Here is a 13,004-nt window from a genome sequence, read left to right as displayed (position 1 = left end):
GAGGATGAGGTTCAATTTTTTATTCAAAATAGAACCAAATTATAATAATTCAATCAGTCAATCAGTTGAAAACCTATAGAGTTATCAAGTAAAACATATTTCCTATATGAGCAGCATGTCACTTTCTCAAAGTTAAAATATAGTATTAATGCTACACTCTAAACCAACACACCACAACAACCTTCCTTTTATTCACATTTGTACCCTACTTGAAAAAAAAATTGGATATTTTAGCCATTATTAGCTACTAAACATGTGTGCCATTCAAAATCTGAAAGTCGAATTGAAATGATTTCATTTTAGTTGTGTTGGGTATGCTTCAACTTAGATATAAGTGCAAGTTTAATCAAAATTGGTTCAGTGGTTTTGGAGGGCTGGAGGGCTAAATATATAGCTTTCACAAAAAACCTGAACCTGTTGAAGTTGTCTAGCCAACAGCTCTTAATAGTTTGGGGGTAATTAATTGAATAGGAATCAATTGAGTCTACTAGAATTTAACTTGAATATTTTGTCTACAGGAGCTCTTGTATGTGAAGCAGGATGTATCTTAGAAAATTTGGACAACTATGTTAGAGAGCGTAAACTCATAATGCCCCTCGACCTTGGCGCCAAGGGGTCATGTCACATTGGCGGTAATGTGAGCACGAATGCTGGAGGCTTGAGATTATTACGATATGGAAACTTACATGGATCTGTTTTGGGCCTCGAAGCTGTATGTATTAATACAAATTACTATAATGATAAAATTACCATGTCATGATAAGAGTGTGGCAGAACAGCATTTGCTGGGTCAGCTGGTATGCTTATAGTATAGTAAAAAATATTATGGATAATTTTAAAGAAGTGTAAATTTTAGTATATAATATTGACATCTGTCTGTCTGTCTGTTACGCTTTCACGCCTAAACCACTGAACCAATTTTTTTGTCATTTGTTATGAAGGTAGAACTGAACTTGGGAAAGGACATAGAATAATTTTTATCGCGACAAAATGGTAGAAGGAGTTGAAATAGGGAGATGTAAGCGATATAACCGAATTCCACGCGGGTAAAGCCGCGGGCGGAAAGCTAGTTCATTATAAATGTATAAAACCTCGCGTAAAAACAAACAAGAAAGTACGAATATGATAATATTATTTTGAATATTATTAGGTCAAAGCCGATGGCACTGTCATTGACTGTTTGCGGACTCTCAAGAAAGACAACACTGGATATCATTTAAAACATCTTTTCATTGGATCTGAAGGCAGCTTGGGTATTGTGACCAAGGTCGCCATACATTGCCCACCATTACCAAGGGCTGTAACACTTGGATATTTTGGTATGAATAACATATTTTAAAGGAAAAAGAAATAGATATATTTGAAGTTGCCACATATTTATGCTTCTGATTTTAGGTGTAAAAACATTTGACGATGTATTGGAATTGTATATAAGCGCAAAATCATCACTAGGGGAAATACTTTCTGCATTTGAAATGGCAGATAATGGGGCAATTAGTTCCACTGTACAAAATCTTAAACTAACGTAAGTACATTTTGAATTTACAAGATAATCTTACTACGTATAAATAACTCTAAGGGGGAATGACTGACTGACATAGTGGTTAGGGCTGTATGTTGATAACATACAGCCCTAACCACTTGACGGTTCGGGCTGAAATTTGGTATGCAGATATGCATGATGCAAGATGTCAGGCATGTCATAGGCATCCGCTATGAAAGGATTTTGATTAATTCTGCCCCCATGGGGATAAAATGGAAGATGAAAGTTTGTACTATGAAAATTTATTAAGACCGCGCGGGCGAAGCTGCGGGCAACAACTAGTGTATAAATATTATTATTAATTTCCTTCCACTCGTAAAGAAATTAATAATACCAAGCATTATATTTATTGTATTTTAATAAAATTAAGATCATTTGAATATCTTGGAGATTCTTTTTTATCATTCATGCCTATCTTTCATTTTGTTATGGAAAATTCTTATCATATTATTTGCTTGATAAGAAGAGCCAAATATTCGTTAGATATACTGGTAACGCTAATATTATATTTTTATGTTAGACGTATTTTGTTATATGTTTAAAGTATGTTTACGATAAATTTAAATATTGAGGATGCAGCAGTAACTTATGACTGCAATTGTTATTTTTATGTAGCATTAGCTGCGTAAATTTCATTGCAATGGGTTCAGTAGTTTTTGCGTGAAAGAGAAACAAACACACACATCCTTACAAACTTTCGCATTTATAATATTAGTAGGATAGTAGGATTAAACACAATTCATAATTTTGTTTTTATTTTTTCTACAAATATTATAATGCATTTGTTGATATTTTAGTAATCCCTTGGGTGACTTTCCATTTTACGTATTGATAGAAACTAGTGGGAGCGATGAAGAGCACGATAGCGAAAAATTAAACCGCTTTCTTTCCAAAGAAATGGAACGAGGACTTATAGTAGATGGCACCGTTTCTTCAAATCCTTCTAAAATGCGGGTACTTAAACAGATAATATCATTTGATTTCATTAAAAGATCGTAAAATTTTTGGATTTATCTAAATATTAATAAGTGTCACATTCTTAATTTATATGAGAATTAGCAGCACTATATAATTCCACAGAACATATGGAACATTCGAGAGAGTATAGCAGGAGCCGGTTTAGTCGATGGTTACGTTTTTAAATACGATGTCTCAATACCTCAGAAAAACTATTACGATATAGTTCTCTCGCTTCGTGAAAGATTAGGTCATAAGGCTGCGAATGTTTACGGATATGGGCATGTTGGTATGTATTAATGTTTCTTTTATAGATAAACAACATTTTTTTCTCATTTAAACTAAATCAGTGAATGTACTGTTTTAAAAATATATTTATTTACTTAATGTGATAAACAAAATGATGAACGTGATAAACTATTTTAGGTGACGGCAATATCCATATAAACGTAACCGCGCCGGAATATAGCAAAGAAATGTGCGATTTGTTGGAACCATATATATTTGAGGAGGTCGCAAGACTGAGAGGTTCGATAAGTGCCGAACATGGCGTCGGTTTTCGTAAACCACAGTTCATACATTACAGTAAAGACGAAACTGCATTACATCTGATGGGCGACTTGAAAAAAATGATGGACCCTAATGGAATTCTTAACCCTTATAAAGTATTACCGGATTGAATGAATATGTATTTAAGTTGACCTATATTGGTTCTGTATATACTTAGTTTATAAGTACATATCACTATATTTTTATACAATATTTTGTTTTGTTGATATATTATGTATTGTTGAAATAAAACATTGATATATTTAAATGACTTTTATTAAAATATCCATTTATTCTTATAACATTCATAATATCACTGCAACAAAAATACAATGAAATATTATAAACTTCCGCCTAATTGCTTAAAATAAATATGTCCAGTATTGCATAAAATATATTCAAAAATCTGCATTCTCAAGGCTTATTGGAAGTGACAAGGTAATCTTGTATTAAAAATTAGTGGCAAAAATTTAGTTTTAAAGAAACTATCACCAGTCTAGTTAACGCAGCACAGTCACTATATTAATTTTATTTTAAAAACGAACACTAATATTTCTCTTGAAATAAAATAATAAATTAACAGATTACACATTTTATCACTCCAAAAATAAATCTTTTTTATTTTATTTTGGTGCTCGTATTTGAAATGCCACAACAAATTTCGTACTTTTAATATTTCACTAAATCGCATTAATATCATACAAATAAGATATCGTCATTACAACACGAAAAAAACCCACACATACAAGTCTTTAATCAAATGCCATTGACGGAATTAAGGTATGTTTTGATGATGCCAAACGCATACAACCTAGCGTCCATTACTCGAAATTCGTTCAAAAATAGTTCGATTTTGGGGAAGAGTTTCGTTCGCACTACTTTAAATTCGAAATTTAATGTTATCTTTAAGGAGTTGTATAATGCGTCTATTTCTGAATTATTATTTTTTTTTCCTATTTCTAAAAGTAGCGAGCATTCGTCTGGTATTTGGGCTTTGATAGATATACATAATAATTTATCAGAAACGACGTAATATTTAAACTGTTGGAAGATGTTAATGCAGTTTGCATGTTTGTTATTTATTGTCATGAATTAGACGAAATAAATGGAACAATAATGAGATCACTAAATAATTTTAACGTATACAGACGAAATGTAAACAAGAGGTTATAAAGTTAAAAAATCAACTGCGGTTAGAGCTAAGAAGAATGTAAAAACCACACTCTCATCGGTAACTCCCCCGAGTAACTTAAATATATCTTGTCCTTATATGTTAAAAATAAAACGCAAAAACTGGATAGAAAATACCTCCGTTTTTTGTTAACGTGCCTTCAACTTTTATTTATTATTTAAGCAAATAAATATTCATAATATACAATTTGCCTCTTCTCATTTAATTCATTATAAAAAAATTATCCAGTCGATTATTATGCATTCGCGCTCAAATTATCTCCATTACATGAACTTGTTTACATTTAGTCTTCACCATTTTAAACTACAGAAATGTTTATAAAATGATAATTACATCTAAGAGTCACTGTCAATTTAATTCATACATTTTCAGATCGCAGACCAAATGTTATTTCAACAGACAGAATCGTCTTATCTACTTTTACCTGATACGAAAGCAGATAGAGGAATACAATTTGAATATCAATTTCAATAAATTCATGCAATACAAACGAGTTGGCTGTTAACGTATTATTATAAACAACTTTAACGGATCAACACAGCAAACACATAACTTACATATTTACTAATTGCGAATCGCCATATCTCGCGCGACGTACAGCGCCACACCGATACCAACAGAACAACACGTTCACAATCCGTTAAAATAGTTTTCTTTACTATGTAACAAATGCGTAAAATTGAGACAATACAATAACGTATGTAAGTATCAGTAGTAAGCCTATGTATTATTGCTATGAATTGTACAAATACATTGGATTTTGTGTTAGTATTGCCGTATGGACTCGCGTACTATGTGCTATGACAGCGAAATCTTTTTGTGATTTTCGATATATTTTGTAATTTTTTTTTCCTTTAAACTAATATCGTAGAAAAGACGCTGGTCTGATCCGGTGGAGCCGCCACTGGGCGGTTATCGTTTGATCTGGTTCGACATCTTGAGAAATTCGAGGAAGCCCTCTTGCATCTCCGCGTCCATTCCCGTCTCCCACGCGTCGTTTTCCAGCTCCTCGCTACGAACAAGACAGCATAAAATATTTCTGTCAGTCTTGTTCATACAATGATATTCGCAAAAGATGAAAAAAAAAATCGATATGACGCACAAATGCAGTGCACTAGAGTGCAGCGCAGTGTTTACTCACAGGATCTCCTCCTCGATGGCCGCGCCCTTGGCGGAGGGCAGGTTGCTCTGCATGAAGGCGCACTCCTCCGCCGTGAGCGCGTGCCCGTCCGCCAGGTACCCGCCCTCGGGGCTCACTATGCCGTCTGATGCAAACACACACAAAATTACATTTATTTATTCGGTTTGACTTCTGGAAACACTCTTTAGTCACTCGCGTTATCGACGTAACATAGATTAATATTTATACCAGTTCGTAAAGCATTTTCTACAGTGAAGAGCCGATGGGAAATTTAGTTGCTCTAATAAAATTCGTGTAATTTATACATATACCTAATATATATCATAATAATGATACCAAAGAACTACAAACTCCATTTTCATATATTTTTAACTATACATACTAGGATTTCTCTTTGGACTAACTGTACTTACAAACTATATAAAATAACTCTTTTAAAATACCTATATTATAGAAATACTGAGATCGCCTGGTGACAACATTCGATCTTTTAACAACTAACTAACAACTAATATACATGAAATATAGACTTGGGAACATCCACATTGTGACAGGTGAGCAATGAGTGAAGAAACAAACTGATATATGTACTTATTGTACATTGTGTGACTTCCGCTATAATTGTAACGGTATGTATTGTAATGGATACAAAACATCTGAATTTTGATATTTAAAATAGAACAATAATATTAACATCATATCACCTACTAAAAACAACAGGTTTAGTTTAAAAAAAAATAATTCAAATAGCGCGGGTGAAGAACCAATGAAATAAATGTTTTTTTGTTTACGTGAGTAATGTTCATAATTTGTATGTGCAATATATTAATAAAATCATGAGAAAACAAGCTTAAGGGTCGCCACACGCGACAGCCACAAACGCCGCCACGAGCACAAAAGCGAATCTATTAATCGCTCTTTGTGGTGGGTAATGTTCACCATAAATGATTGTCCATGGGCGGTGGTGACCGCTCACCATCAGGCCAACCGCCAGCTCAAACACAAAGCCACAAAGCGCGAGTCCTCACTGTATCGGCGGCGGTCCGCGTTGTTGGCGTCCGCGTCGGCGAGCCCCCAGCGCGCGGCGCGCAGCGACACGACCGCGCGCACGCAGCCGAGCTGCGCGCGCCGCTTCAGCCGCTCGAACGCCGCGTGCATGCCCGCCGGACAGTCCGCGTCCAGCGCTATGCCCGACAGCTGCGCACGCATACATACATACACTTCACATTATATACTAAAAAATCATCATCATCATCATCATCATCATCATCATTAGCCTATATATGTTCCCACTGCTGGGACACAGGCCTCCTATGAGGGTTCAAGCCATAATTCACCACGCTGGCCAAGTGCGGGTTAGCAGATGTCACATATCGTCGAACTTTTGATTCTCAGACATGCCGGTTTCCTCACTATGTTTTCCTTCACCGTTTAGAGCAGTGGTGGTGTTATCTACACGCGCAGATAAATTGAAAAATCAATTTATTTCCTGCACGCTCGTCTGGTCTCGAACCCCGACTTGTCGATTTTTAAGTAGGAGGTCCTCACCACTGAGCCACCACTGCAAACTGTACTGTGGACTGTACTAAAAAATATTAGCTAGAAAAATTAACAAACTGTGAAAAAAAAATCAATGTCCAATAATAGTTGAAAGAATGAAAGGTTAATGCAACTTTAACAATATATGGATCACTAATTATTGTATCATAAGGAAAAATTACGTTAAACAAATGATTGCTTTAAGATCGAATCTGTAATACTTAAGAAACATATCCATTATAAAACTTGTTTTTCAAACTTGTCTACATAAGCATTTGCGAGTATAGCTATGTATGCTATTTAAAGAAGATTGGTTAACTGCACACTAATGAATTATTCACGACAGCAATTAAAGTCCACTGAACTTCTTATAAACACAAACAGCATGAAACTGAAATATTCAATGATGTGAAAATACCAATATCTATGAATGATTACTTATAATTTGTTAGTAATATATCACATTTCTTGTCAACCTGGCAACAGATGTGCCAATCGTGTTGTATAATTTAAACATTATTCAACGTTATTTTAATTTATGAAAATTTAAACAATAAATGATGCAAATCAATGTTTGTCATAAGCTTACCTTTAACAACTGGCACACTGCTTTAATGTTGGTTTCTTTATCAGTGTCTAATAGATGTAATAACACCTTACAAAGACTTTCACCTAACGATTTTATTCTTCCGCCCTAAAAATGAATATGGATTTAATAATTTAATGGCCTTTTTTATTTTAACACATATATTACAATATTCACATAAATTATTATCTTTATAGAAGGACAGATATTTATTATGATATTTGGTTTTGACAGCTCCGTTTATTTAGAGAAGATGTGTAACTTGTCTTTAAAAAAGTAACATTTATAGAGACCCATTCTAATGCCTTAATGATTGGATAATTATCGAGAGATATGAGTAATTTAAAGTTATTAGGTATTAAAATAAAATAAATGGTGTAAATTTCATTCATATTGCCTTGAGTGGTAAAGTATATTTGAATATAATAGAAATATATGCAATATATTCATAATGAATTCTATTATAATTCAAATTAATTTATTGTAATGTAGCAAAACAGTTACAACATTTACATTTTTTATGTATATTACCTGGTTATCTTCCAGCTGAGTGTATATCTCAGCCAAAAACATAGCAAAGCCACGCATATTCTCTTCAGATGTCTCCACACCACTTATGATCTTATTTTCCTCTGCTGAGCACCGCTCCAACAGGCATGCTCGGAAGGTCGATTCTTCTGGCGTAGCGACGGAATCGTACATCGAACATAAACGCGCACCATTGTATCGGAAGTTCGATTCGCCAATTGACTATTAAATTAAATAATTTTTAAGTATAAAATTATTAATTATTTTTTTATATCATGAAGTATCTACTAATAAATATGTCAATATTAAACCTGATTAGTAATTCTTATTTAGTTGTTACATTTTACGTAAGTTATATATTTCTGAAGAAAAAAACTTTAAATGGTTGAATTCTATTTTAGCAATTAATATATTACATAACAAATTTACCTGATTGACAATAGCTTCCACAAGTGCTCTAGTGTAGGTTGCATCATGTAGACTTGATGCAAACAAATCCACTATGGATCCACACAAGATGTCAAACTTGCCGGGGTCAAATGTTATTTCACACATAACCGTGATTAGATATGCAATGTGCTCCTGTAGATAATATTTGTGTCATTCATCATTATTATATCAGAATAATAATTTTGCTATTTCTATATTTTTACAAAATTGATTGAAAGTAGGTAGGATCAGGTTAAGATTACAACTTGCTAACAAACTGGGATATTAAGAAAATGTATAAAATATTTTTAAAAGCTTTATATAATTATTATTTTGCACATACATAATCTTTTGGTAGGAGAAGTGCTAAGGTTTATATTTCCTTGCTCAAATATATGAAGTATGTTACAAATGTGTTAGTATATCTATTAGTTTTAAACTTCTACTTTAAACACAAATGTCAAAATTCCATAATATGAAAATTATTTATGAACAAATTTATGGTGAAAATTGCTTGGACCCATTAAATGATTATGGATATGTACATAAATAAAGATGTACTTACATCTTTATTTAAATTATAATATATATATAAAATTTGTTTTATTTTTTTTTCAACGGACATGAAAAAAGAAGGTTATTGATTTGACTGTTTTTTGTGTTTGTTACCCCATAATTTTTTTCTGGGTGAACCAATTGTTATGATTCATGTTTTTTTAATGAATAAATGGTCCAAACTGGTCAATTCAGACAATTTGATGATGGATTTGTTTTTGTTAAAAATCGTTATTTCTGAGTAATTATCCTGATCCAACAAAGCAAAATAGGAAATATTTTTAAAACTTTTTAGGCATACCCTTAAGTCTACATTTTCTGTTTCATCAAGCCAATTTGACATGTCTTCAAAGTTGTAAGGATCTTGATCTTGTGCTTGACGTAGGCGATCCTGTACTGAAAACCGTGGAACTCGATACTGTACATCTGCTGCATATGTTACCGGAGTCTGGGGTACATAATTTGGGGGATACCATTCCTTGGCATCTGCAGATAGCTTTGACTTGGGTGGTTCAACTGCAAAAGGAGGAATATAAATAAATTACATATTATAATACTGGACAAGTGCCTTGAAACAGACTGAATTCCATTAAATTGGTACTTAACCAATTACCATAACTAACCGCACGGCCGGCCGCTTACTGTCAAACCACGTCGACGTCATCACCAATGAAAATCCTTTGGAGAGCACTTTCACTTAAGATTTGACTTAAAATGCTAACGAACTAGTAATGACGTCGCCGAGGTGATGATGAACGGAGTCGGTGAAAGTCGAACATTATATAAAAGTTACTTTTCATACCTTTCGCATCCTCATTTAAAGTTTTAGGACGACGCAACTCCTTGGGAGGATTTTCGGGTTGCTTCCATCCGCGACCTCTTCCTCTAGACCCACCAATATCCCCGTTATTCATTTCAATTAGACACAATTAGTCTTTTTGAACTTTATTTTGATGAATAAAATATAAATCAATTCCATAAAACGAAACAGAAAGAAAATTTTCGTATTTCTCAATTCGTCCGACACGTAAACAAAGGCAAACACTTCACTGTACCACCTCCATGTTATTTGTGTGAGTGAGATAGATGATTTTTTTGCATATGTTTACGTTTCTTAATACGCAAGTTCAAATAATCAGTACCAATGATTTACGAATATAAATCATTAAATTGTATCTATCTAGTCCTAATCATAATAATTATTTTTTTTATTGAAATGAAAATAGTTTGCATACCAATGTTTTTCTTTTGCAGTATTAATTCAAATTGTAACATTTACGTAATGGATTCCATCTCGTATAGGAACCTACTTGAAAAGTTGAAATTATATAACATCACAGATTCTTTTCACTTCTCAGTTCTCAGTACTTAGAGCGAATCTTAAAAAGTAATATATGAGCGAATATAAGTATACTTAAATTTTGTAGGTACATATATCTTATCCTACCTATATTTTTAGAATTCTTTTTCTTATCACCTAAAATAAAACATGTTAATAGGTAGGTAACAATGCGTAAATTAACAAAATATATAAATAACATTAAGTATTTGGTATTATTTAAGCTATAAAGAAGCAGATACCGATGACGACTCTATAATTGCTAGTCTGCATCTTAAAAATTACGAATATATTATAGGTTAATTAATTTCCAGTGCACATTAATGACATAAGTAGGTAACGAAACACAAAATCGATCAATGATTTTAAAATAGTTCTATCAACATTTACTACACAATACATTTGCAGATTATTTATATTCTAATATGACTTATCACATTAGAACATTATGTAGTATTTATTTGGTGCGTAAGTAGAGCTTTCATTTTAGATAATGAAGGAAAATGAAAGAATAAGAAGTGGCCACACATAGGTATAATGTACAGCACACCTTGAGTTTTAAAACCTATAATAAAATTTTATGTCTCTCATAGTAATATCACTATTCTTAAAATCAGAAATATTATGTGGTTGTTCCAATTTATTAAGTTAGTATTGTTTAGTAGAAATAAAAATTCATTAAATTGGTGTGTTAATTTTATTTATAATAATAAAAACACTATTTTTAAACGATGTGCGGTCCTATTAACAATATATCTTCTATTATCTACAAATAATAATAAAAAAATATTTTAATTATTTACATACTACTCTTCGTAAAGCTCTTAACTTAGTCAGCATTAACAGAAGATTGCTAAATCATAACACTAAAAATAGGTTTAATTTTAAATATCTACAATTTCTTTTTTAAATACTAAAAGATTCTCCACATCCACATGTACCCTTTATATTTGGATTGTTGAATACAAATTCTGCTGCTAATTTGTCTTCTACGAAATCCATTTCAGTTCCTGAAAATAGGAATATTAAAAAAGATAAATATTATTATGTGCTTATATAAATTATGTACACTTTAACTTAAAAGAATCGCTAACCTAATAATGTTAACTGGGCTTTTTTATCAATTATTATTGTTACACCATCCTGCTTTACTTCTTCATCAAGTTTTCCCTTTTCTTTTGCATAATCTAAGGTATAAGATAATCCATTACAACCTCTTTGTCGTACACCAACTTTTAAGCCCACAAAGCCTTTTGCCTCTTCCTTCGACATAATTTCTTTTACCTTCTGCACAGCTGACTGTGTTAAAACAAGGGCTGCTCGCGATGGTAAAACACGTTTTTTTACCGCCCTAACAGTTGCACTTGCTATTGTTTTTGTAGCCATCTACAATTAATAAAAATGGAATATCATCGGTTTTAAATGAGAAATTATCGATTTACTTAAAAAAAATTAATTGCGTTCTTAAACAATATTTTATTCCTTTATTCAGACTAACATATCCCGAAACATAAATAAGCGGATATTATTAAAAAAAAAACTCTTTTGCATCTTTAGCCATTATACCTTGTTTTTTTATTAATATTTTTAGATTCTTCTCATTACATTAATTTTGGTGTCATTTTTGAAAATATGTGACATATATGATATGTCGAATTTGACTACCAAAAGGGAAAGTCTGAATGTCATAAGTCATTGTCAAATAATGCATTGCACTGCACAGAGTAAAAAATTATTCGTATCGTTGATGTGTTGATCAAGGTTCTTTCATTATTACTTACTAGCTGTGACCCGCGGTTGAAACCGCGTAAGTCCGTATCCCGTAGGAATATCGGTATAAAAAGTGTTATCGCCCCCGAATTATATATATAGATATATATATATATACAAGAATTGCTCGTTTAAAGGTATGAGATTGAACAAAAACCAATCTTGATCTACACATAAATAAATTGTCACATTTTGGCAGAATTCGTATCTAATGAGTAAGAGAGTCGAAGGACAGCAGCAGGAATAATAACAAAGCGAAAGTCTTTTTTCTGTTTTTAATTTAGTATCTTACTTTGAAAATATTCTGTGGCTCCTTTTCATTTTTTTTTTCTTCTTGCACCTCTGGCACTTTTTAACCCACACCTTATACTATTGAGATCGGGAAAGCCAAAAAAAAAAGTCACAAATGGAGATAGAATTCTTATCTAGTTAATAAATATACTAGCTGTGATCCGCGGTTGAAACCGCGTAAGCGTGCTGCGTAACCGTATCCCGTAGGAATATCGGTATAAAAAGTGCCTATGTGTTATTTCAGTTGTCCAGCTATCTACGAAGAAAAAAATAACACGAATAAAACACGAATATGACATTTTCTAAAAAAAAATCCTAGCTAGATCGATTTATCGCCCCGAAACCCCCTGTATACTAAATTTCATGAAAATCGTTGGAGCCGATTCCGAGATTCCAATTATATATATATATATATATATTCAAGAATTGCTCGTTTAAAGGTATAAGATTAGGGAGCAATTTGGTAACTTTATTTTATAATTGCACTAACAGAAGACCAAAAAAATGATGATAAATATTATTGACCGGCTTGAAAATTTAATTTTATTCAGCAAACCAACAAAACATTCATTTCGTTACTACAAA

The 13,004-nt window shown here is 32.5% G+C and overlaps 3 protein-coding genes across 3 annotated transcripts in view; 1 reads left to right on the top strand and 2 right to left on the bottom strand.

The window, feature by feature from the left end:
• The window catches only part of LOC119831014 (D-2-hydroxyglutarate dehydrogenase, mitochondrial), a 4,497-nt gene extending 1,284 nt beyond the window's left edge, over nucleotides 1–3,213 (top strand). The window contains exons 4-9 of the mRNA XM_038354210.1: nucleotides 513–712; nucleotides 1,151–1,319; nucleotides 1,396–1,525; nucleotides 2,341–2,497; nucleotides 2,624–2,789; nucleotides 2,927–3,213. Of these exons, the coding sequence (XP_038210138.1) occupies nucleotides 513–712; nucleotides 1,151–1,319; nucleotides 1,396–1,525; nucleotides 2,341–2,497; nucleotides 2,624–2,789; nucleotides 2,927–3,180 (1,076 nt within the window). The 3' untranslated portion in view covers nucleotides 3,181–3,213. The remainder of the gene's footprint in view (nucleotides 1–512; nucleotides 713–1,150; nucleotides 1,320–1,395; nucleotides 1,526–2,340; nucleotides 2,498–2,623; nucleotides 2,790–2,926) is intronic.
• Nucleotides 3,214–4,041: 828 nt separating this feature from the next.
• On the bottom strand, nucleotides 4,042–10,092 carry LOC119831011 (polyadenylate-binding protein-interacting protein 1). Its single transcript, XM_038354208.1, has 8 exons — nucleotides 9,822–10,092; nucleotides 9,321–9,535; nucleotides 8,465–8,617; nucleotides 8,039–8,257; nucleotides 7,511–7,615; nucleotides 6,411–6,579; nucleotides 5,383–5,506; nucleotides 4,042–5,253 (listed from the first exon to the last, which is right to left on the bottom strand). The coding sequence occupies exons 1-8, from the start codon at nucleotides 9,931–9,933 to the stop codon at nucleotides 5,154–5,156; spliced, it is 1,197 nt and encodes a 398-aa protein (XP_038210136.1). The 5' UTR covers nucleotides 9,934–10,092; the 3' UTR covers nucleotides 4,042–5,153.
• Nucleotides 10,093–11,041: 949 nt separating this feature from the next.
• Nucleotides 11,042–12,036, bottom strand: LOC119831111 (iron-sulfur cluster assembly 1 homolog, mitochondrial). The gene is made up of 3 exons (XM_038354366.1): nucleotides 11,925–12,036; nucleotides 11,453–11,744; nucleotides 11,042–11,368 (listed from the first exon to the last, which is right to left on the bottom strand). The coding sequence occupies exons 2-3, from the start codon at nucleotides 11,742–11,744 to the stop codon at nucleotides 11,265–11,267; spliced, it is 396 nt and encodes a 131-aa protein (XP_038210294.1). The 5' UTR covers nucleotides 11,925–12,036; the 3' UTR covers nucleotides 11,042–11,264.
• Nucleotides 12,037–13,004: the final 968 nt, after the last annotated feature.

This window comes from Zerene cesonia, chromosome 13 (assembly GCF_012273895.1).
Source record: "Zerene cesonia ecotype Mississippi chromosome 13, Zerene_cesonia_1.1, whole genome shotgun sequence".
Lineage (NCBI taxonomy): Eukaryota > Metazoa > Arthropoda > Insecta > Lepidoptera > Pieridae > Zerene > Zerene cesonia.
This window is presented reverse-complemented; position numbering and strand designations above follow the sequence as displayed.